The sequence below is a fragment of the Neomonachus schauinslandi genome, chromosome 16 (assembly GCF_002201575.2).
Source record: "Neomonachus schauinslandi chromosome 16, ASM220157v2, whole genome shotgun sequence".
Lineage (NCBI taxonomy): Eukaryota > Metazoa > Chordata > Mammalia > Carnivora > Phocidae > Neomonachus > Neomonachus schauinslandi.
This window is the reverse complement of record NC_058418.1, coordinates 17264804-17288075: the sequence shown is the minus strand read 5'-3', so window position 1 is coordinate 17288075 and position 23272 is coordinate 17264804. Positions and strand designations below refer to the sequence as shown.

The window sequence follows — 23272 nt, the reverse complement described above, 5'->3', positions numbered from 1 at the left end:
ATAAATAAATAAAATCTTTAAAAAAAAAAAAAAAAGAAGGTGCTATGAGCCCTTCTCTGAAGTGCAGAGCACAATTATGTACAAACCCAACATCAGAGAGAAATGTTGGGCAAGTTATTTATTTATTTTTTAAGCGAGGGAGCCTGAGGTAGGGCTCAGTCTCACGACCCTGAGATCATGACCTCAGCTGAAATCAAGAGTCAGAAGTCTAACCAACTGAGCCACCCAGGCACTCCAGCAAGTTATTCTTCTAACTGAAACCCTTTTAGGTGGAAAGAGTTGCCACTCCCAGAACATTAGCTCTGCTCATTTCTTCCCTGGTTCTTGAAGTAGGCTCCTCCCTTATAAGGCAGCCGCAGTACAACCTGCCTGATGTAGCAACTGCGAGGGCCTTTTCATCATAAAAGCCCAAGGAGACCTCTTCTACCAATAGTCATTGCTGTTTGCCTTGTGCCTAGAATGGGACATTGGGGTAGGGGGTAGGGTATCCAGCAAATACCCTTGCAGTAACCAAGAACCTTTGGATAAGCCAGGTGACAGTTTAGGTAGGATTTTTCCTCCTCTGGATTTATAGAAAACATATAGGGGCACCTGGGTGGTGCAGTCGGTGAAGTGTCCGAATCTTGGTTTCTGCTCGGGTCATGATCTCAGGGTCCTGGGATCAAGCCCTGCGTCAGGCTCCACTCTTAGCACGGAGTCAACTGGAGATTATCCCTCTCCCTCTGCCCTTCCCACTCATGAGCACACTCTCTCACTCTCTCTCTCAAATAAATAAATAATTTTTTTTAAAAAAGAAAATACATAGTTTACATTGTATATGGAGTGAGATTTTTGTCGAAATAAGAAATGTGATCATAATTAAGTGCTTCATGGGAATTCCTTTGTATGTCTCAAACTATCAGTCCAGCCGAATGTGAATTCAGGAAAACTATGGTTTCCCATGCTGCATTTGTTCTTTATACAAAGCTTTGAATATCCCACCCACACATTTTTTAGAAATAGACTGCACGGGACCTGCTATCTGTCCTTTCTCTGAGTCTAGGAGCATCTCCACTGGTGGTCGTTAGGATTGTGTTAATTCCAGTGTTCCTGTAAAATGCCAGGCTAGCTAAATTGAGTGGCTGATTTCTCTTAGATTTTTATCTACCTCAGTATCATTTGTCAGAGAAATGGGTTATCCTTTGCAAATTAAACCATGTAGTTCATATTAAAGCAGTATAGACAGCCCTATAATGTGGTTTTCTATTCATTAGAAAGTCACAAATGTCCACCTCTTTTTACAAGCATCTGTCACTTGTCTTAAATAGAATTCTTTTTCAATGGAAATGTAAGTAAAAGAATCAAATTGACTTGTGATTCATGCCTTCATTCCACAGATATTTATTGCACACTTTATTTGTACCAGGTACCGTTCTACGCACAAAGGATATGGTAGTGAACAAGATAGAAATCCCTCCCTTCAGGTAGTTAAAAGGGGACTGCAATCTTAGATAAGAGGGTTAGAAAAGGCATCACTAAGGTGACATTTGAGTTGTTAAAAAACAACATTCAACTGAGTAAATTTTAAAGATTTTATTGGCTCTATTCAACTATTCATGAGTCGGGCAGCATCCCATCTAGCAGACGGAGAGGAGCTCCAAAGAGCTGTTCAGAACAAAAGGCCTTTATAGGCAGAAGGGAGCAGGAAAAGAAAGTTTGGAGCAGAGTGGATTGGTTCAGTCAAGGCCACCTTCCTATAGGAGACAGAAGGGGTCTCTCCAGTGAATTACCTCACCCGGTCATTCCAGAGTGACAGGTTACAGGTTTCATTCCTGGGAGAGGCTGAAATTGCAGTTTGGTTAAGTGTTCAGTCTTTGTTTGCTGATGTAGGGCTTAGCACAAGTGACTCCATCTGGGGCTCCTTGTTTTTTTTTTGAATAAAGACCTGAAGCAGGTGAAGGAATAAACCCTGTTGATGACCAGGAACAGAGGATTCTGGACAGAGGGAACAGCTACTGCGGAGTTTCTGAGGCAGAATGAACCTGATGGAGAGCAGAGGGGACCTATTGTGGCCGAAACAGCAAAAGGGTGGCGTCAGCCTTTCAAGGGAAGGTGGAGGACGGGCAGCTGGACAGGATCCTTGTGTGAGTGAGCAGTGCTGTCACTTCTCCTCTGGCCTCCACCCTTTGACTGTTCCAGGGCTCTGGTCTCCCTCTGGGGCCTCAGGGTTGGGAGGGTGTGGCCCTCTGGGCAGGTGCTGTGCATTCCAGAAGCCCAGGGCAGCTCTAGGGATCCCATGAGTTGTAGTTCTTACGATTTTAGCTGCCTTCCAAGTATCATCACCTTGTAAATGGGCAGGCAGACCTTAAATCAAATCTTTATGTAATTGAACCTTGGCTCTTAGTTTGATGCACTGACAAATGTCTTTTGTGTAACTGTGTGATTACCCATGAATCTGTTTGAAATAATTCATTTGTGAGTACTCACTGACTCTTAAGAACCTTAATTCATAAGACCCAAATAATAATTTATTTTGGGTAGATATATGCCAGAAATACTGTAGAGCAACAGTAATGGAAAGTATTAGGGACTGGTTTCAAAATACAATTTTCATTAACCTGAATGGAATTAAATTTGCATGTTTCTTTTTTTTTTTTTTGCCTAAAGGTAAAATTCAGTGTTACTTCTCTCTTTCCTTTCTTGTTTTGACTAGTAGATCTTCCATAATAGATTGTGGAGTAAATATTTCCTAACTGTATGTGCCAAATGAAAATCCAAATTGCTGCTATTAATCAGAAACTGAAAATAGCTTATATAGTTCTGGTTTTCAGGCTGTTGTTAATTTCTAACCACTCTTTTTGGCTTATTCTTTTATTGAGGTGCCTCTTCTATTATCTAAATTGTCTTCAGATTTTAGGTTTTAGAAGAACCTATAATTAATTTAAGCAGTTGGAATTTGAGTGATTTTGTAAACTTCATGTGGAACAAGATGTACTGTCTGCCGAGCCCATTCTGTGTGGGTGGAAGCCACTGGGGCCAGAGGGCATCTGCCCTTCTGGAGGCACTGGATCCTTTGATTTTGATTGGCCAAGACACACTATGCCACCACCTCATTATTCTGAAAATTGCTAATTAAAAGAAAAATAAGGAATTAAGCAAATTTCCTTCTTCTCTAGTACAGCTGTTTTTCAGGGTAACCAAATAGCCCTAATGGATGGGGGAAGTTTCTTCTTTTTAGAAGAATCTCAGTGTAAAAGGGATGATACAATTAGGAAAATCACCATTTTGCACACCATAGTGGATTAACTGACTCAGGCAAGTGGTCAACAATGGAGGATAAAACCAGTTGATAAAAGGTCATTGGGGAACTTCATAAGGGAAAGATCAGGCCTTTCCCACCCAAATCTATTGGTCCACCTCAACATCACTGAAAATGAGACAGCCAGTTAGTTGATCATGAATCCTAAGAACCACACAGTACCCCCATAGTATGTTCTTGTACTTCTCACACTTCTTCCCTCTCCCCAGGGTGGGAGGGGACCTGAAATAATCTCATCAGTCCTCTAGAACGAATTCCCAGTCTACCTAAAATATGGGGTGTAGTGGAACAAATTATGTAACACCACAAGGAAGCCATTAGACAAATCAGAATGTAGCATATTCTATAGGCAGTTGACCTGATTTGTTTAACAAAGTCAAGTAGCATAAGAGGGAAAAAAAAAAAAAAAGAGGTAGAAGGCATCTAAAAACAGAGTTAAGAGATATGACAACCAGGGGCGCCCGGCTGGCTCAGTCGGAAGAGCATGCAACTCGATTTCAAGGTCAGGAGTTCGAGCCCCATGTTGGGTGTAGAGATTACTTTAAAAAATAAATATTTAAAAAAAAAAAAAATATATATATATATATATATATAAAGAGATACGACAACCAAATAAGATGCGCTTTTTGGGGTTGAAATTCAAACAAAGTACATTTTAAAAGATAATTTGGGAAGTTTGAACATGTACTAGGTCTTGGTTAATTGGGATTTGCTTCAAAACATTCCAGCAAAAAGTGGTGGTGGGGAGAAGGGTGAAAAAAAACATGGCAAAATGTTGGTGGTTATTGAAGCTTTTTGATGGGTATATGAGGATTTGTTATACTCTCCTTTTGTGTTTGTTTGGGTATTTTCAAAGTTTAAAAAAAGGGAATGAGAAAGGAGTAGCGTATCAGGAATATCCTGTAAATGGTTCCATTCCGTGGAGGATTTGTGCATACGAAGTGGTCTGTAACAGAAATGGGAGTATTTAGGAAGACTCTTCTGTTTTGTGTCTACTCACAAAATAGTCCACTTCTGGCACATCTGATCACTAAATGTGTGGTGGGGAGTTTCCCATGCCAAGCAGTTGTGAGTCAGTTTTGACACTATTTCCCTGAAGCTAGCATCAGACTCCACAGTTTAAGGGCTCAGTCCCACAGGAGTGTCCTCCTACCCTTTAGACACCAGTCGCAAGGCCAGGGTGTTATTACCTATGCTTCTTACCAACTGGCTGTAAAGAAGCAGAGGTTCTTACGACCCCCACCATGGGTTCCATTAATTTGCTAGAGCAACTCAAAACTCAGAAAAGCATTTTACTTAATTATAAAAGGATCTAACTCAGGAACAGCTAGGTGAAAGAGATGCATAGGGCCAGGTATATGGGAAGGGGTGGCACTTCCATGCCCTCTCTAGATACACCACCGTCCTAGCATCTCCAAATGTTCACCCACCCAGAAGCTCTCTGAACCCTCCTTTGGGCTTTCTCAAGGCTTCAATCTGTGGCTATGATTGATTCAATCATTGGCCATTGGTGATTGATTCGACCTCTAACCTCTCCCGTCCCCAAAGGGGTGGGGCTGAAAGCTCCAAACCTCTAATCAGTGGTTGGTTCCCCTAACAACCAGCCCCCATTCTTAGGGGCTTTTCAAAAGTCACCTCATTAACATAAACTCAGGTATAGTTCAGAGAGGCTTGTTATGAATAACAAAGCACACTTTATCTCCCTTATCACCGAGAAAATTCCAACGGTTTTAGGAGCTCTGTGCCGGGATCCTTGGAAGAAGACCAAAATAGACATTTCTTGCTGTAAATCACAGTATCACAGGGTGTATTATTGAGTAAGTTGTAGTGATGAAAAGAAAAGCAGGTACTTTTCAGAAAAATGAAGAAAATAAAAGTGAATCAAGGAAGAAAATGAGAACAGAGAACCCACCCCATCCCCTGGGCAGGACCCCAGTAGCAGGTAGGAGTCAGGTGTGCTCCTAATTTTGGTGACCAAAATGGCAAGGTTGCTTTCCTTTAGGAGGAGAAGATTTAAAATTTCATTGTTGCTAAAAAGGTTTGAGTGAACATAAGGGAAATACTAGGTTTGGTGGGTGAATTAGAAGGAGACAGAAACAAAAGAGTTCGTGGAGAATAATTTTACATAGAACTAGCTTTCCTGAATTATTCTTTATTCTAAATGTTTATGGTTGCTGGTCGGCTTGTGAGATCTCACAGGATTGGATAGCAGTCTGTTTTGGCAGCCTCCCTCATCTTTACAAATCAGGATTCTGAATGTGCGTGAAATGACATTTGCCGGCAATGCTGGGACTCGCATAGACAGGGCTTGTGTCCCCTGCCCCTCCGCTGCCTCAGGCCAGTGCGGTCTCTGAGCAGAGGGGCTGGCTTGCCCTGTCCATTCCTCCATGAGACTGCATTTCCTGGCCCTCTCGCTAATGCTGACCTACCCAGAGCCAGGAAAGTAGAAATAGCCTGGTGTGAAGGAACCCCCGGGAGTCCCTGCTCACTCCAGGACCCCTCCTGAGGCCTCACCAGCCCCTGGAGAAGGCCTCAGTGCCCTGGTCTGCTTTCCTCTTCACCTAGCTGCTGCCGCCCATCCTCCGGAAGAAAATACACAGGAGCTGGCTGCGAGCGGGCAGAGATGAGTGAGGGCAGTCAGAAGGGCTCTAGGCTGGGGGCGCCGGGGTGGCTCAGTCGTTGGGCGTCTGCCTTCGGCTCAGGTCATGATCCCAGGACGCCTGCATCGGGCTCCCTGCTCAGCAGGAAGCCTGCTTCTCTCCCTCTCCCACTCCCTCTGCTTGTGTTCCTGCTCTCACTGTGTCTCTCTCTGTCAAATAAATAAATAAAATCTTTAAAAAAAAAAAAGTGCTCTATGCCTTGTGGGCGAGACATAAATGTGTAGACTGAGACATGAGGTGTGATGCTGTGGGATGCAGGTGGAGAATAGCCTCAAGGCTGACTGCCGGTTGGTTCAGTGTTCTCACGCTCCACTCACCCTGACAGGACCCAGGCCCCTACCCCAGACCTTCCTACCCAGGCCTGAAGAGGTTAGGGCAGGGTAGAGAACCAGGTAGGCCCTGCTAAGAATTTAGGTTTTATAGAGAATGAAATGGGATTTTTATGGGGCACCTGGGTGGCTCAGTTGGTTAAGTGTCTGCCTTCGGCTCAGGTCATAATCTCAGGGTCCTGGGATCGAGCCCCACATTGGGCTCCTTGCTCAGCGGGGAGCCTCATTCTCCCTCTGCCTGCCGCTCCCCCTGCTTGTGTGCTCTCTCTGACAAATAAATAAAATCTTTAAAACAAAATTCTTCAGTAATTTATATTTCAGTAGCTATAATGAATGAAATAATATTTTAAAGTTTTTTTTTTTTCTATGCTATGGAAACACTCTTGATTTTGTCTCCTTCCATGTGACTGAATACAGTCATTCTGATGTTTCAATTAGTTTACTTGGGGTTTTTTGGCATATGTAGTCATACCATCTGCATATATCTCTTCCCTTCCAATAGTTATATATCTTGTTGTGCTGACCATAATTTTTTTTAAAGATTTTATTTATTCATCTGTGAATGCTTGACCGACTGAGTCACCCAGGTGTCCCCATAATTTTTTTTTAAGATTTATTTATTTGAGAGAGAGAGCACATGAGCTGGGGGAGGGCCAGAGGGAAAGGGAGAAGGAGAGAAGCAAACTCCCTGCTGAGTGCAGAGCGTGGTTCCCAACACTGGGTGGGGCTCCATCTCAGGACCCTGAGATCATGACCTGAGCCGCAGGCAGATGCTTAACTGACTGAGCCAGCCAGGCACCCCGGTAAGTTTTAATATATAAAATAATCAGCTTTAAGAGTGAGCATCCTTGTTTTGGTCCTTATTTTAATGGGAATACATTGGATATATTACTGTTAGTTATTGATTTTAACAAATTAATTTTTCTTATACGTGGTGCGTGCTTATGGTAAAAAATTCAAATATTTCTGAATGACCTAAGTCTCCTTCTTCAAAAATACTGACTCTCCCTTCCAACTCCATGCCAGTGCCAGATATAACTACTATTGTCTTATGTATCTATGTAGGTAGTAGCAAATAGATATGTACACAGAAACATATAGAGAAAATACATCTTTTTATTCCATTATGCATATCTCTAGACAGCATACCCATTAATTACATACTCGCTCTTAGTTTGAAAGAATAAGCATACAGTTCCAAGCCATAACAAATGTTATACCTGATTGTTCATTCATGGATGAGTGTGTTGCTTACAGGAAAGACTTGCATGGTTTACAGACTTCCTTGCTACATAATAGTTGTGATCTCCCCTATGCCTATTGGTAGTGTCACCCTCAAAGTCATCTCAAGGTTTGCAGCTGGTGTCTGCGGCGAGCTGGTTGCTGAAGAGCTGTCCAGGGAAAGAAAGCAGGAAGAGTTTTGGGGGGAAGAATCCGATGTCATTTGCACAAAGATACTGGCATTTTTGATGCCCTGCCCTCAGCCCTGTAGTCACCATGCTGCTCCTGGCTTGGCTTGGCACTTTTTTTTTTTTTTTAAGATTTATTTATTTGAGAGAGAGCGTGTGTGTGAGCAGGGGTAGAGGCAGAGGCAGAGGGAGAGGGAAAGAGAATCCTCAAGCAGACCCCGCACTGAGTGCAGAGCCCGATGTGGGGCTAGATCCCAGGACCCCAAGATCATGACCTGAGCTGAAATCAAGAGTCGGACACTCAACAGACTGAGCCACTCAGGCACCCCTTGGCTTGGCACTTTTACGTGGAGGGTAGCAACTGCTTTCTTCCCTTCTTTCAACAGATACATAGGAGGGATTGTCTACTATGCACCAGGCACTGAGAACGCAACAGAGACAAAACAAAGACCCTACCTTCATCCAGCTTAGCTCCTAGGTGGGAAAATAGAAAAATAAATAGCACATGCAAAGGTAATGTCGGGTAGTAGGGGGTGCTGTGAAGAGAGATGAAGAAGGATGAGGGGGGAGAGAGAGGTAGAGGAAAGGCTAAGGATGGGACATTTGAGCAAAGACCATCAGACCATATGAATTCCAAGGGCCAGTATGCTCCAGATGGAGTAGTGGTTCATTCACCAGTGGGTCAGGATAGGCTGTCCCTTAGAGGACACTTGGCAGTGTCTAGCAGTGTTTTTGATTGTCACAAAAATGACATCTCCCATTTTTTTCCATGCTAGGGGTAGGGTAAGAGAAGTCTTACTCATTGAGAAGAACTTGACTGTTACCCCAGAGGGCCCAGAATGGTTTGAAGGAGCAGGTTTGAACTTGCATGCTAGGGAGTCAGAGTTTCACTGACTCACTGTATATTTTAGGAACAAATTTTTGCCATCTTTTAAGACTTCAGTTTCCCTCTCTGCTTCTGACCAATATCCCATCCTTCCTATCCCACACATACACACCCATGGTGGGATGGTGTTTCTGAAGGAACCATGGAACATTAGGCAACCAGACTCAGGCCCCAGATCCTGAAAGACATAAGTGTGCAGGGGCACAAAGCTCTTCGATTTATCTGATTTTCAATTCAAATTTATTTGGAGAAGGCGGAATCTTGGTATTACTCTCCTCATAGCCCATCAGGCTGTGTTTCAGTCCTGCAGCGGAGCAGAAGTGTGGATACTCAAAAGCTCCCCTCTGCTGCCACATTCGTGCTCTTCTGCAGCTCTTGGTCTCTCAGAAGTCACTGTAGGGGGAAGGGATTTCCCTCTGCTTCTTGTTAAAAAAAAAAAAAAAAAAAGTAAAGATTTGAAAATGTATTCAAAACAATAGGATCTGAGAGGTCGTGGTTACTGCACCTCCAAACAGTGCTGCTGGCATCTCCTAAGTAAAGACCAGGAATGCCGCTGACAACACACAGCCCTGCATAGGACAGCCCCCCACAACAGTGACGTCTCTGGCCCCAAATGTCAATAGCATTGATGTTGAGAAACCCTGAGGTAGTGGGAACTGGCTTATGCAAAAGACTTGAGACGGGCTGTGCTCAGAATTTCTGAGGAACAGCAAAAAAGCGGGGTGGCCAGGGCTAAGAGAAGGATAGGAGATAAGTTCAGAGAATAGTCAGGGGCCAGATCATGGAGGGTATTGTAGGACAGAACGAGGACTATGGATTTTCTTCTGATGCAGTGAAAAGCCATTGGAAGATTTTGAGCAGGCGAGTGCAGTTTGGTTTCTGTTTTATAATAATCTGTTTCCTGTGTGGAAAGTAGACTCTAGGGGAGAGAGAAGATGCTGCTAGTTGCCTCCCCAAATCCAGTCTCCCCTTCTTCCTTAGCAACAAAACTCTGGGTTTGTTTGTGTTTTGTTTGGTTTTCAGGCATATTGTGCGCAGAAAAGGGAGTATGCTCCCAGCCTTCCTTCCATCTAGGGGTCGCTTGAATAAGTTCTGGTCTGTGAAGATGTAACTAGAGGTTTGGGATGAGTCTGCTGCCCCAGTTTGCTGCTCTCTAGAATGCAGGTGAATGGCTGAAGGTCATTTAGCCATTTAGACCTGAGACAATGGAAGAATGTCAGCCTTGCATGAGGATGCAGAGCAGAAAGATGGGAACTGGGTTCCTTGGAATGCCCGGGAGTCCGCATCCCAGCTCTGGACTGCCAAAACCTAGGTTTATTTTTTCCCTTAGAAAGAAGTAAACATCACTCTTGCTTAAGCCACTGCATAGGTTGTTGTGTGTAGACAGACCTAATCCTAATTGAATGGAACAGGAAGATCAGTTAAGAGGCTATTATAGTAATTAATCCGAGCAAGAGATGATCATAACTTGGAACAGAATGCTAGCAGAGGAGGTGACTGGAAGCAGTTGGACTTGTTTTTAGGTGTATGGCTCGGAGGCATTAGGTACATTCACCCTGTTATGCAACCCTCAGGGCCATCCATCTCCAGAACGTCTTCATCTTCCCAAACTGAAACCCTGTTCCCTTTAAACAATAGCTTCCATTCCACCCTCCTCCACCCAGGAAACCACCTTTCTACCTTCTGTCTCTCTGAATTTGCCTATTCTAGGTACCTCCTATATGTGGGATGGTACAATATTTGTCTTTTTGTGACCGGCTGCTTTCACTTACCATTATGTCTTTAAGGCTCATCCATATCGTAGCATGTGTCAGAGTTGCCATCCTTTTTAAGGCCGATTGATATTCTAGCAGTTTTATTTGAATATAGCACTGTGGGACATGTGTGTGCGTGCATGAGAGAAAGAGGGGTCGACGATGACTCCGGGGTTTACCGCATGAGCACCTGGACCACTGGTCGTGCTCTTTACTGAGATGGGGAGCCGTGGGGCAAGAGTGTGTTGGAATAAAGGTCTGCAGTGCCTATTAGACATCCCAGGGGCAATGTCAAGTGGATAGTCAGATATACAGATTTGGAGTTCAAGGCTGAGTCCAGTCAGGAGATAGGAACTTGGGAACAGTTGAGTCAATAGACTGTATTTAAAGCTGTAAAACTGGACCAGGTCATCAAGGAAGTGAATATAACTAGCGAGCCAGAGGGAGAATCCAAGGACAAGTGAGCCCTGGGGCACTCCAGTATTTAGAGGTGAGGAGATGACTCGGAAGCAGCCTAGGAGTCTGCTGAGGAAGCAGCCAGAGAGTGAGGTAGAGATGGAGCAAGTGCAGTGTCCTGGAAGCCAAGAGAAGCCAGTGTTTCAGGAAGGGGGGAGCGGCCCACTGTCTCCCATGCTGCTGGGAAGAGGTGGAAGACCCGCTTCCCCACCTCAGCCCAACACTTGCCACAGCGCTCAAGGGTAGGAGGAATACCAAGTGAATAACAGAGGCTGTCGGTCACATGGGCATGGTGAACCCTAGCTCAGTGAAGTAAGAGGTGAGGCATGTACTGCCCTGTACTGACATGTCACTGGGATGCAGAGGGCTTCTGCTCAGTGTTGTAGGGTGAAGATAATGTTGACGGAGTGGATTTCCACTTGTGAATTCCCCATTTGTCTTTTTAATCATTTTATCCGTTGAGAAAAATTTTTTTTTAAGGTTTATTTATTTTAGAGAGAGAGACAGCATGAGCAAGAGGGGCAAAGGGAGAAGGAGACAGAATCTCAAGCAGACTCCACACTGAGCGCAGAGCCCGACCCAGAACCCTGAGATCATGACCTGAGCCGAAACCAAGCGTCGGATGCTTAACCGACTGAGCCACCGAGGCGCCCCCAGTTGAGATAGTTTAGTATTTTCTTTTTTTTTTTTTTCTTTTTTAAAGATTTTATTTATTTATTTGACAGAGAAAGACACAGCGAGAGAGGGAACACAAACGGGGTGTGGGAGAGGGAGAAGCAGACTCCCTGCCGAGCAGGGAGCCCGATGCGGGACTCGATCCCGGGACTCCAGGATCATGACCTGAGCCGAAGGCAGTCGCTTAACCAACTGAGCCACCCAGGCACCCCAGTTTAGTATTTTCTTAAGTCCCAGTGCCTTAAACACTCGGATGTCCCAATGGTAATATTTTCTTCTTGATTGAAGTGATGACTTTTTTTTTTTTTTTTTTTTTTTTTTTAAAGATTTTATTTATTTATTTGACAGAGAGAGACACAGCGACAGAGGGAACACAGGCAGCGGGAGTGGGAGAGGGAGAAGCAGGCTTCCCGCCGAGCAGGGAGCCCGATGCGGGGCTCGATCCCAGGACCCTGGGATCATGACCTGAGCCGAAGGCAGACGCTTAACGACTGAGCCACCCAGGCGCCCCTTTTTTTTTTTTTTTTAAAGATTTTATTTACTTGTCAGAGAGAGAGAGAGCGCACAGAAGCAGGGGGAGTGGCAGGCAGAGGGAGAAGCAGGCCCCCGCTGAGCAGGGAGCCTGATGCGGGCAGGACTCAATCCCAGGACCCTGGGATCATGACCTGTGCCAAAGGCAGACGCTTAACCTACTGAGCCACCCAGGCGTCCCTGAAGTGACAACTTTTAATGAAAAATACACTCATATCAACAAAAAGAATTTCCTGAACTCTAATAGGTTCCCAGGCCATAAACTTGTCTGGGTGACTTAAATATATTTTATCTCTGCCCTGTAGAAACCCACAGTATTACTTTGCTTGTTTATGGAGGAAACTTGCATTTTCAATGGGAAAAATTACTAGAAGAGCAGAGTCCTTTGTTTACCATAATTAATGTGGACTTAGTTACCTTGAGTAGCCTTTCACGTTTTCATGTCCTGAATGATATTTTATAATTATCCTTATTAGCTATGTTAAGATTTATAGCAATGTAGCTAAAATATAAAACTTCCTATGTGTGTTGACATGGTAATAAATTGTTGATATATTTTCTTTTGGAAAGCAGGCTATAAAACAGAACATATAAACATAATCTAGTTTTTACAAAAACAAACATCTACAGGTACAAATATAGGCTGTATAGGAAACATATATTCAGTGGTTATATCTGTTTAGTGCTATTTGGTAGATTTTTATTTAGCTGATCTTTTTTCCCCTAATTTGTTTGCAGTGATTATGTATTACTGATGTGAAAGGTTTTGTGCACCAGAGTGCTCAGCCCATGAAGTAGGAGTTCTGAAACTGTCTCTGTTGATATTTTCACCAGCAGGTGAGAGCAGCATGTCCAGAGGCAGAATATAAATAATCTTGTGTGAATAATTAGCATTTGGTGTTAGTTCAGCCACCCTTGGGCACGTGTTAGCTTTTCTTTCCTTTCCTTGTTCTCTCTCCTATACATAGCATGGCAGCTTGCTCTAGGTTAATACCGACTGCAAAGAGATCTTTGTTGTTTTGTTAGTTGCCTTTTTAAAAATTTTTAAATATTTAAACACTCGCTGTAATCGGTTTTTAGGTCAGACTATACATAGTTTCAGTAAGTTTGTTTTTTGCATTTTTATACCGTAATCTAATCTTTGCAGAGCACTTTCCATAGCCTGGGCATGGTCCACTGCATTCTCTATTTCTCTGGAGACACATTTAGGTCTCTATATCACATTCTGGTCTATTGGTTAGGTCATTATGTAATAACTCTGGAATTATCATATGAACAAAAGAGCAAGGTTGAGGATACTTGGAACCAACTGTTATGTTTAAGGTAAAAGTAAATATTACAGAGAAAGAAATGATTGAATGACTTTGGAATTTCTAATAAAAGCAGCCAGTCCAGATCGACTCCATTCACTCTAGATTTTTAAACTGATCAGAAATAAATGCTAGAATTCCTGGAAATGTTTGACAGTGTGGTGTATGTGACAGTTTTATTTGTTCTTCACTCTGGGGATGTGAGAAAGACAGATTGTTAAGTGAGGTTAAGTAGAAAATGAACTTGGTGAGACACTGTGTGTTTTAATGTGAAAATCACAAGGCATGTTGGAAGATGGAGTAGATTTGGGCATTCCATCATCCCACCACAGGCGTATATTCAGGGCTGAGTTAGGCCTTGCTTGGCCATAGAACAGCAGTAACTAAAACCAAATTTTGAAATATTCTAAGAAGGTAGAATTCCACTGATCCTCCACATCAGTGGTGATGTAGAAAGCGTGAGTTTCTTTTGGGATTCAAAATAGGATGACCTTAAACTAAAATCTGTTTTAATTAATAAAATGTAAACATCACCAAAAAGAAAAGGTTTTCTGGTTCTGTCCATCAACACAACACTCTTAGCAGTAGATGTGGTATGTGTACATGGATATGGGAAAGTGAACTCATACCCTTTCCCGCCACCATCAGGGAGTTCCAGAAAACAAGGTTTCCTTTTGGTAGATCCTTGAGGCTGTTTATATCCAGAATGCTCCGTGGACATTGATAGGCAGGAGTGCAAGGTCACTGATGGTTTCTATTCAGGATTTGGGCCTTTATGAGAAATTTAAGTCACAGTAAAAAGGTTTCTTTTAATGCAGAAGTCTGAAATTCCATCAACTCGAGATGCTATGGATAGATTAATCCTTTTTTTTTTTTTTTTTTAGTTTTATTTATTTAAGTAATCTCTACACCCAACCTGGGGCTCCAACTCACGACCCTGAGATCAAGAGTCGCATGCTTCTCCGACAGCCAGCCAGGCGCCCCTAGATTAATCTTTTAAAAATGCAAATGCCAATTAATTCCGATTGCTTTATTCATAATTCTTAAATGAGACTGATGGGCTGAAGGACTGAACAGATGTTTTTGGGTTTGGAATTCCTCAAGAGGTGGGAGAAGCTTCTCTTTCTCCCAAGCCTTCTGTACCCTCTCCCTGTTTCACATTGCTGTTTCCAGCCAGTCTTTGCAGCTGCGCTCTGCTGTGGAATCATAAACTTGGAGACTCATGCCATCCAGGAGTGCCACAGGCTACCCCACTTGATACTTTTGTCCCAGGCCCTTTTCCACTGCCAGAGAAGACAGAGCCATGCCTCTCAGTCTCTCTTCCCACCCCAGGGCCTGACACCATGCAGGAGAAGTCAGGGTTACTGCACAGGGCTCCTCCCCTCTTCTTAGTAGCCACCACTATTATGGCTGCATCCTGGATCCTATCCTATGGAGACAGAGTGGCCTGGTGGTTAGGAACACAGCTTTTGGAACATATCTGGCATCAGGTCTCTGTTCCACCTCTTATCACCTGCATGGCATTGGAGCCGGCTTATTTCTCGAAGCTTCAGTGTTACCATATGTAAAATGGATGCATTTCTCTTCCCCACAGAGTTGCTTCACTGCAAGTAAAGTGCTTGGTATGGGTTTAAGCACTCAATGAACGGTAGCTGCTGATAGAGCTGCAGGTGTCTGTCTGCTGACATTTTAAACTCCGGTGTCTCTGACCGCCCCACTCACCCGTTTCCCCAGGTTGTCACATCTGTTCTGCAGCCTCACGGAATCCCGCAGTCCAGGCAGTGTTCTCCACATGAAGGACAAAATAGCTGCCCACGGCCCTGCGGTCGCATGCTTTTGAATTCACAACGTTAGAGTCTGTATTTCCTTCCAGGTTTGTCAGGAGGCCCCAGGGACTGGCCCAGGTCTGGGGGGAGGCCGGTGGGGTCTATTACAGGAGGAGACCTGGGCTGTGACAGGAGATGGGCAGAGGCAGGCTGGAGGTTGAGCTCTGTCCTCTCTCAAGAGAAAGTAGTGTTTATGCATCTATTACTTTAAGCCTTTAGAGCAGATATCCTGTGAAATAGCTTTTCCAAAGTCCAGGGTGGCCATTGATTTGATTGGCTTTTAGTGAATTGTTCACAACACAGATATTTTGTTGCAGCTGTAATTAGAACTGATGTTCCATGTATCGTGGTGGTGGGGGAAGGAAGGGTGGGGAGGAAGATTGCTGAGCTCTGGTTCTCATCATTCCTTGTCTACAGGGAAGAAATTTAGATTAAATGACTCATCCAAGGTCAAACATGTAAAAACGGTAGAGACAACATACCAAATGTCTGCCTTTTAAACTGTCCTGCATCTTTCCCCCACTTACTCCTGCAGCAGCATCCTCCTTCCACCATCCTACCAAGAGGGACACCCGCCCCAGCCCCATCCTCCCATCAAGCAGCACTGTCCTATTCTGGACCCGGGGACCCTGCATCAGGCTTTTCCCAGAATTTTCCCTTTTAGAAGGGGGAGGGGTAGTTTCCTGTTCCCTTAGTCCTTCCCTCAGAGAGCCTTCTCCTTCCCACCTCGCCCCTTTGTGTTCCTTCTCCATTAGCCTCTGACTTAGCATATCAACCTAGCAGTTTGTTCCCCACCATTAGAAAGTAACCCTCATGGGGCACCTGGGTGGCTTGGTTGGTTGAGCATCCGACTCTTGATTTCAGCTCGGGTCGTGATCTCAGGGTCGTGAGATCGAGTCCTGTATTGAGTCCTGGATCCGACTCCACGCTCAGCAGGGAGTCTGCTTCTCTCCCTCTCCCTCAAATAAATAAATAAATAAATAAACAAATAAATAAATCTTTAAAAAAAAAACACACAAAGAAAGAAACCCTCATGAGGACAAGGACTTACTCATTGTCTTTCTTGTAGTATCCATTGGCCTTTTGTTATGCTTTGTACATATCAGACATTCACATATTACATATTTATTGAACAAATGAATGACTTAATTGTATTGGTCAGAAGCCATAAGAATGTGACCCCAGAGCAAATGGTACCCGGCATCTCCACTTCCCCCTTCCTCTCTTCCCCATAGCCTGCCAAGAGGCTGAGGAAGAGTTTGTGTGTCCTAGGAGCCAGCTCCACTCCTCCTCCTGTGTTTGCACTGTGTGGGGCTTCGGGATACCCTCATTCTGGCCTAGGCCAGTTAAGGTTGAGTTTGTCGTGTGCCTGGTCTCAGCGCTGCCAGCCCACAGCTGTACCCAGCTGTTTCGAGCCTGTTGGAGGCAGTGGGGCACAGTGGCAAAGGGCACAGACACTTGAGGCAAGTGACCACTCTGTTACATCCAATTTGTATTCCCGTGACAAAGTTTCATAACCTTTCTGTGCCTTGGTCTTATTGTCCATAAAATGGGAATGACTTCATACAATTGTTCCTAGGATGAAATGAGATAATTCATGGTAGACCTTTAGCATAGGTGAAGTACATGGGGAGTGTTCAATGAAGGCTGGCAGCTAGTATGTACAAGACAAAATATATGCTGTTTATTCTGTTCCTGTCACATGACTCTAGGTTGCTAGGGCTGCTTCCTCTGTGTCCCTCACCCTGCCCTGTCTGGCACAAATCACTGATGGGGAGGAGCCTTGAGGCAGGTATGAGTGGAGACCCAGGAGGTTTGGGTGAGAGTTCAGCCTCCAATTCTAATTGTTCTCCGTAGAGGGCTGATGCTTTGGTGTGAGATTTGTGTGAGTTTGTTTGTTTTAGTCTGGCCCTGGTGACTTCCACAGGGGAAAATCAGAGGGAATAAGTGGTTACAAGTTACCCCTGAGACTTGCCTGACTCTTTCTCCAGGAAGCAGAGCTCTGACCAGTGGGGATGGAAAAGGACAGCATCTAAAAAATGTGTGCTGGGAGGTGAGAGGGCCCGACTTGGGTCTTATTTTTAGGTGCTTCAAGGGACAGGACTAGGCCGGAGGGTGGGCACTGGGGTCGGATTTTAGTTCCTTGTAAAAGCAATGGAAACCATTCCCCAACCGTTACTGCCTCCCCAAGGCAGTGCACTGAGTCCTGGCAGCAAGTGGGCCTTCTCAGCTGTGCTCCTAACAGTTGAATAAATTGCAAACTCAGTACAGTAATTTCTTGAGTAAGTAATCTACTGTGTGAGCCAATGAAATATGATAGACCCTCCATGGAAAAAATGTGAATGTTATGGAACATGATAGAAGAGTTGCAGATAGTTTTGTTATTGTTGTCAAATTTAGTATGGGCAAAACAACTGTAAAAATTTAAGGGAAGATGTCAATAATCTGGAAGTTCTCTGCTCAAGTTGCTTTGTGAGTGACAAGTTCTTACTCTCCTTTAATTTTTTAGAGAAGTTTTATTTATTTGTTTGTTTATTTGAAAGAGAGCAGGGGCAGAGGGAGAAGCAGGCTCCCCGCTGAGCAGGGTGCCCAATGTGGGGCTCGATCCCAGGACCTGGAGATCATGACCTGAGCCGAAGGCAGATGCTCAACTGACTGAGCCACCCAGGCACTTCTCTTGCTTTCCTTTAAAGAAAAAGAAGTAGGAAATCATAGAGAACACCTTGTAGCTAGGGTTACCTCAAGAAAGCAAACAGGGAATAACAACATCAGAGAATAGGGGCACCTTGGGTGGCTCAGTTGGTTAAAGCGGCTGCCTTTGGCTCGGGTCGTGATCCCAGGGTCCTGGGATCGAGCTCCACATCAAGCTCTTTGCTCAGCGGGGAGTCTGCTTCTCCCTCAGCCTGCCGCTCCCCCTGCTTGTGCTCGCTCTCTCTCTCTGTCAAATAAATAAATAAAATCTAAAAAAAAAAAAATTCAGAGAATAGTTTTGGCGATTGCCAAGGGTGGCAGATAAATGCACATTTGTATCTTAAAATACTTATGGTATATAGTTTTTTTGGCATATAAATTATTATAGTTACATACTAACAGTGTATATTAGCATAGTATTATATATATAGTATTTTTTTTTAAAGATTTTATTGATTTACCTGAGAGAGAGCTCGCGAGCACAGAAGGGGGGAGGGGCAGAGGAAGAAGGAGAAGCAGACTCTCTGCTGAGCAGGGATTCCCGAGGCAGGGCTCCATCCCAGGACCCCAGGATCATGACCCGAGCCAAAGACAGACGCTTAACCGACTGAGGCACCCAGTCGCCCTTGTATATAGTATTTTTTTTTTTAATGAATTCCCTACTTTAATGGAGTGCTCCATCGACCAACTAACTACTGATATGTATCAGGAGAGTGAGTTTATACTGTTGTGATAAATAGAGTCATCCAGTATGTTTTGTTGACTTCTAGAAGACTGGTCTGTCAGCTTTGTTTCCTAAGACTGAAATTATGACATAGAGCCATGTTAATAACACTGTTACCAAAATAACTTGTATCTTTGGATTCCATTTCTAATAGAATTCTTAGAGTCAAACTGACCTTTCAGATTTTCAATCACATGGCTTTTACTGTGCCTTCTGAATGCTGTGTGTACATAACTGGTACTGTGAGTTCCTCTGGTTCATTAGGAGCCCAAAGACAACCAGGGGTAGCGTGAGCCAGAGTGCACGTGAGGGGAATGGAGACGAGGAGTGGGGGGCTGGGTGGGAACTGGGAAGACCCATTTGAACCTTGAGGTTTGCTATTTGGTTGAAACATTTTGTCTTGTAGACATCAGGCACCCAGGTGCATACGTGAGCGCAAAGATCCTTCTAAAGCATGGTGACTCTCTAATTCCCTGTGATTTCAGGTTTCCGGGGACTGTTACTTTCTGCCCACATTGGTAGTTAACAGTGTATCGCACGAATGCAGTAGCACGCACAAGCTAAACCCCCTGGCTTTCTTGTTTTCACAGGTGTTGGGGCGATGTTTCTTGACAGTGGTGCAGGTCCATTTCCAGTTTTTGACCCAGGCCTTACAGAAGGTCCAGCCGGTGGCTCACTCTTGCTTTGCCGAGGTGGTTGTGCCAGAGAAAAAGAACAGCGGTGGCGGCGGCTTCTCCAGCATGAGCCACACGCCTGAGTTGGAGGAAGCTGTGCGCTCCTGGCGGGGGGCTGCTGAGGTAACCCTGACCTGGGGGAGATGGGAACCCTGTGTTCAAATAGCGGAGGCTCCACTGGACCTTTGCCTGTTGGTTCCTAAAAGAGGTGTTTTATTTAGAGGTGTTAGTTTTAAACTGTTACCGTTCGCTTGTTCATTCATTTGACAGTGAATGCCTTTGTGAATGCCCACTTCGTGCCGGGCGCAGGCCAGGCACCGGGGTGACAGCCTCTACTCCCAGCCTCCTAAGAGAAAGGGCCTACAAAAACAGGGTGAAAGGGCTGTGATGGAGGTGTGCAGGAGCCCAGAGAAGGAGCCCTGCCTCCAACTAGGAGCAGGGCCGCAGAGCTTCAAGGAAGAGGGGCCAGGGAGAAGAGGCTGGAGCCTCAGTCTGGAAAGACGGGCCAGAGCTGGCTGCGGAGGGTAAGTGCTCAGCCAGGCAGCCAGGTGGGATGTGGTCAGGGACAACACATTTCTTGTAGGCATTTTAATACTCCTTGGTGTCTGGAGATGTCCTGCCTCTGTTTTTCTGTTCTTTTCACAGCCAGCTTCTTGGAGGAATTGTCCACCTCACCTTTGAGTCATTCTAAAAGACATTATTATGAAACAGTTCAAGCATTTAGGAAATGTCCCATATACCCTCTTGTCTTCCTTTTAGCTTCTTCAAGTGAATCTTAACTTTTTACCAGTTGCTTCATGCCTTTTATTTACTTACTTACTCACTTATTTTTAAGTGGGCTCCATGTGCAACATGGGGCTTGACCTCACGACCCCAAGAGTAAGAGTTGCGTGCTCTGCCAACTGAGTCAGACAGGTGCCCCTTTCATGCCTTTTATTTATTTTTTTTTTTTATTTTTTATTTTTTTTAAAGAATTTATTTATTTATTTGACAGAGATAGACACAGCCTGAGAGGGAACACAAGCAGGGGGAGTGGGAGAAGGAGAAGCAGGCTTCCCGCGGAGCAGCAGGGAGCCCGATGTGGGGCTCGATCCCAGGACCCTGGGATCATGACCTGAGCCGAAGGCAGACGCTTAACGACTGAGCCACCCAGGCGCCCATGCCTTTTATTTTTAACAGAAAAAAAATATTATTTACAAATGCAGCTGAGTTCCCTTTGTACCTTTTTACAGTCTTACTCCCATCCCTTCCTTTGTAGTGATAGCCTCTTTTGAATTAGGAGTTTGTGAGTCCTGTGCATATTTTTGTATTTTTACTCTGCATGTATCCATAGATAACATAAGTTATTATTTTGCCCAGTACAAAACTTTATATAAATGGCATCATTCAGCTCACTGAAATCTGGCTTCCACTCCTACACAAGAACAGGCATTAACTCGTCAGGGTCACCGGTGCCTTCTATGTGGCCAAATCCAGGGAACCGTTTGACTCCAGTCGGCACTCTCGGCAATATGGGCCCTTGGAGACTCTCTCTTCCTGTGGCCTCCCTGAGCCAAGTGTTAACCTCTTGGGTCATCCTCTCCGTCTACTTCGCTAGCTTCCACTCTCCAACACAACTTACGAATGTCAGTTTCTCAAGGCTCAGTTCTGGGTGCCCTTCTCCCTATAGGGTCGCCATCTACCCTTGGGACTTTAAGAACTGCCTGTGTGCTGGGGACCCGCAGATATGTGTGACCCATCCACTTCTGTGGGCTCCAGGCCTCTGTATTCAGCTCTTGCTTACCTCAGGTATCCAGGTGGCTCAGGCTTAGCTTTTTCCCACACCCCTGGGGATCCCCAGATTTTCCCCAGGCTAGCAAGTGCTGCTATCCCACACTGGGTCCTTTGTGCAAAAAACTTGAGAGTTCTCTTCCTGTCTTTGTGTCATATCTACATCCAGTCCATAAGCCCTGAAGGTCCCACCCCCAAAGTATTATCCCAGATCTGTCCTTTTCTGTCACTGCCCTTGTTTAGGGAATCACTACTCTCTCCTGACCCCTGCAATAAATGAACTCCCTTCTCTCCTCCCTGTCTTGCCATCCTTCATCACTCTCCATTTAAAAGTGGATGATGTTGGAATCCATCAAAATCCTAGAGGAGAACATAGGCAGTAACCTCTTTGACATCAGCCACAGCAACTTCTTTCAAGATACATCTGCAAAAGCTAGTGAAACAAAAGCAAAAATGAACTTTTGGGACTTCGTCAAGATAAAAAGCTTCTGCACAGCAAAGGAAACAGTCAACAAAACAAAGAGGCAACCCACAGAATGGGAGAAGATATTTGCAAATGACACTACAGATAAAGGGCTGGTATCCAAGATCTATAAAGAACTTCTCAAACTCAACACCCAAAAAACAAATAAGTCAAAAAGTGGGCAGAAGATATGAAAAGACACTTCTCTGAAGAAGACATACAAATGGCTAACAGACACATGAAAAAATGTTCATCATCATTAGCCATCAGCATTTTACAGTCTCTGTAAATCCAAGAGAAAGGGCCTTTCAAATCAAATCAAAACCACACTGAAATATCACCTTACACCAGTTAGAATGGCAAAAATGGACAGGGAAAGAAACAACAAATGTTGGAGAGGTTGTGGAGAAAGGGGAACCCTCTTACACTGTTAGTGGGAACGCAAGTTGGTACAGCCACTTTGGAAAACAGTGTGGAGGTTCCTCAAAAATTTAAAAATAGAGCTACCCTATGACCCAGCAATTGCACTACTGGGTATTTACCCCAAAGACACAGATGTAGTGAAAAGAAGGGCCATATGTACCCCAATGTTCATAGCAGCAATGTCCGCAATAGCCAAACTGTGGAAAGAGCCGAGATGCCCTTCAACAGATGAATGGATAAAGAAGATGTGGTCCATATATACAATGGAATATTACTCAGCCATCAGAAAGGACGAATACCCAACTTTTACATCAACACGGATGGGACTGGAGGAGATTATGCTAAGTGAAATAAGTCAAGCAGAGAAAGTCAATTATCATATAGTTTCACTTATTTGTGGAACATAAGGAGTAACATGGAGGACATTAGGAGAAGGAAGGGAAAAATGGGGGGGGGGGGGAATTGGAGGGAGAGATGAACCATGAGAGACTATGGACCTGAGAAACAAACAGGGTTTTAGAGGGGAGGGGGGATTGGTTAGCCCGGTGATGGGTATTAAGGAAGGCACATACTGCATGGAGCACTGGGTGTTACACGAAAACAATGGATCATGGATTACCACATCAAAAACCAATGATGTGTTGTATGGTGACTAACATAATAAAATTAAAAAAATATATATTCTATAAGAAAAAAAAAAAGTGGATGATGATGCTATTTCCTTAGGGTAAAGTATAGACCCTTCACCCTGACCTACCTCATCCCACAGAGTCTGATTCCTGCCCTGCTCAGCAGCCTTATCTGTGGCCACTCTCCTCCTTGCTCACTGGGTTCTAGTTTCTTCGCTGACATGTCTGCTCATCCATCCCACACTTCCGCTGACTGCCTCCTTCTCTGTAAACTCATAACCAAAATGCTGATTTCTCAGTGTCTAGGATGCTCCCTGTTACAGTTCTGTTTTCCTTGGTGTGTTTTCCTCCATTTTAGATGCTGTAAATGTTTTGTTTGGCCCATGAGGCTGTCAGCTCCAAGATGGCAGGGACCAGGTTGTGGACCTGACTGCCTATCCAGCGACACCCAACACAGGACCTTGCGGGTTAAATATTTGAGTGAAACAGTCTTAGAAGGAGAGTCAAATGGTTTTATTTATTTATTTGACAGAGCGAGACAGCGAGAGAGGGAATACAAGCAGGGGGAGTGGGAGAGGGAGAAACAGGCTTCCCACCGAGCCGGGAGCCCGATGTGGGACTCGATCCCAGGACCCCGGGATCATGACCCGAGCCGAAGGCAGTCGCTCAACCAACTGAGCCACCCAGGCGCCCGTCAAATGGTTTTAAACTGTGAAACTGTTAAGAGTTCAGGGACTGGTTGGAATGGTAGTCATAGGTAATTT

At 44.6% G+C, this 23272-nt stretch overlaps 1 protein-coding gene across 2 annotated transcripts in view; it reads left to right on the top strand.

Annotated features, from left to right (window-relative positions):
- The window catches only part of GARRE1 (granule associated Rac and RHOG effector 1), a 52053-nt gene that overhangs the window by 5680 nt on the left and 23101 nt on the right, over window positions 1–23272 (top strand). The window contains exon 2 of one of the 2 annotated variants that reach the window (XM_021701026.2): window positions 19140–19346. The exons of the other annotated variant lie outside the window; for it this stretch is intronic. Coding sequence (XP_021556701.1) covers window positions 19140–19346 — 207 coding nt within the window. The remainder of the gene's footprint in view (window positions 1–19139; window positions 19347–23272) is intronic. 2 annotated transcript variants of the gene reach the window in all.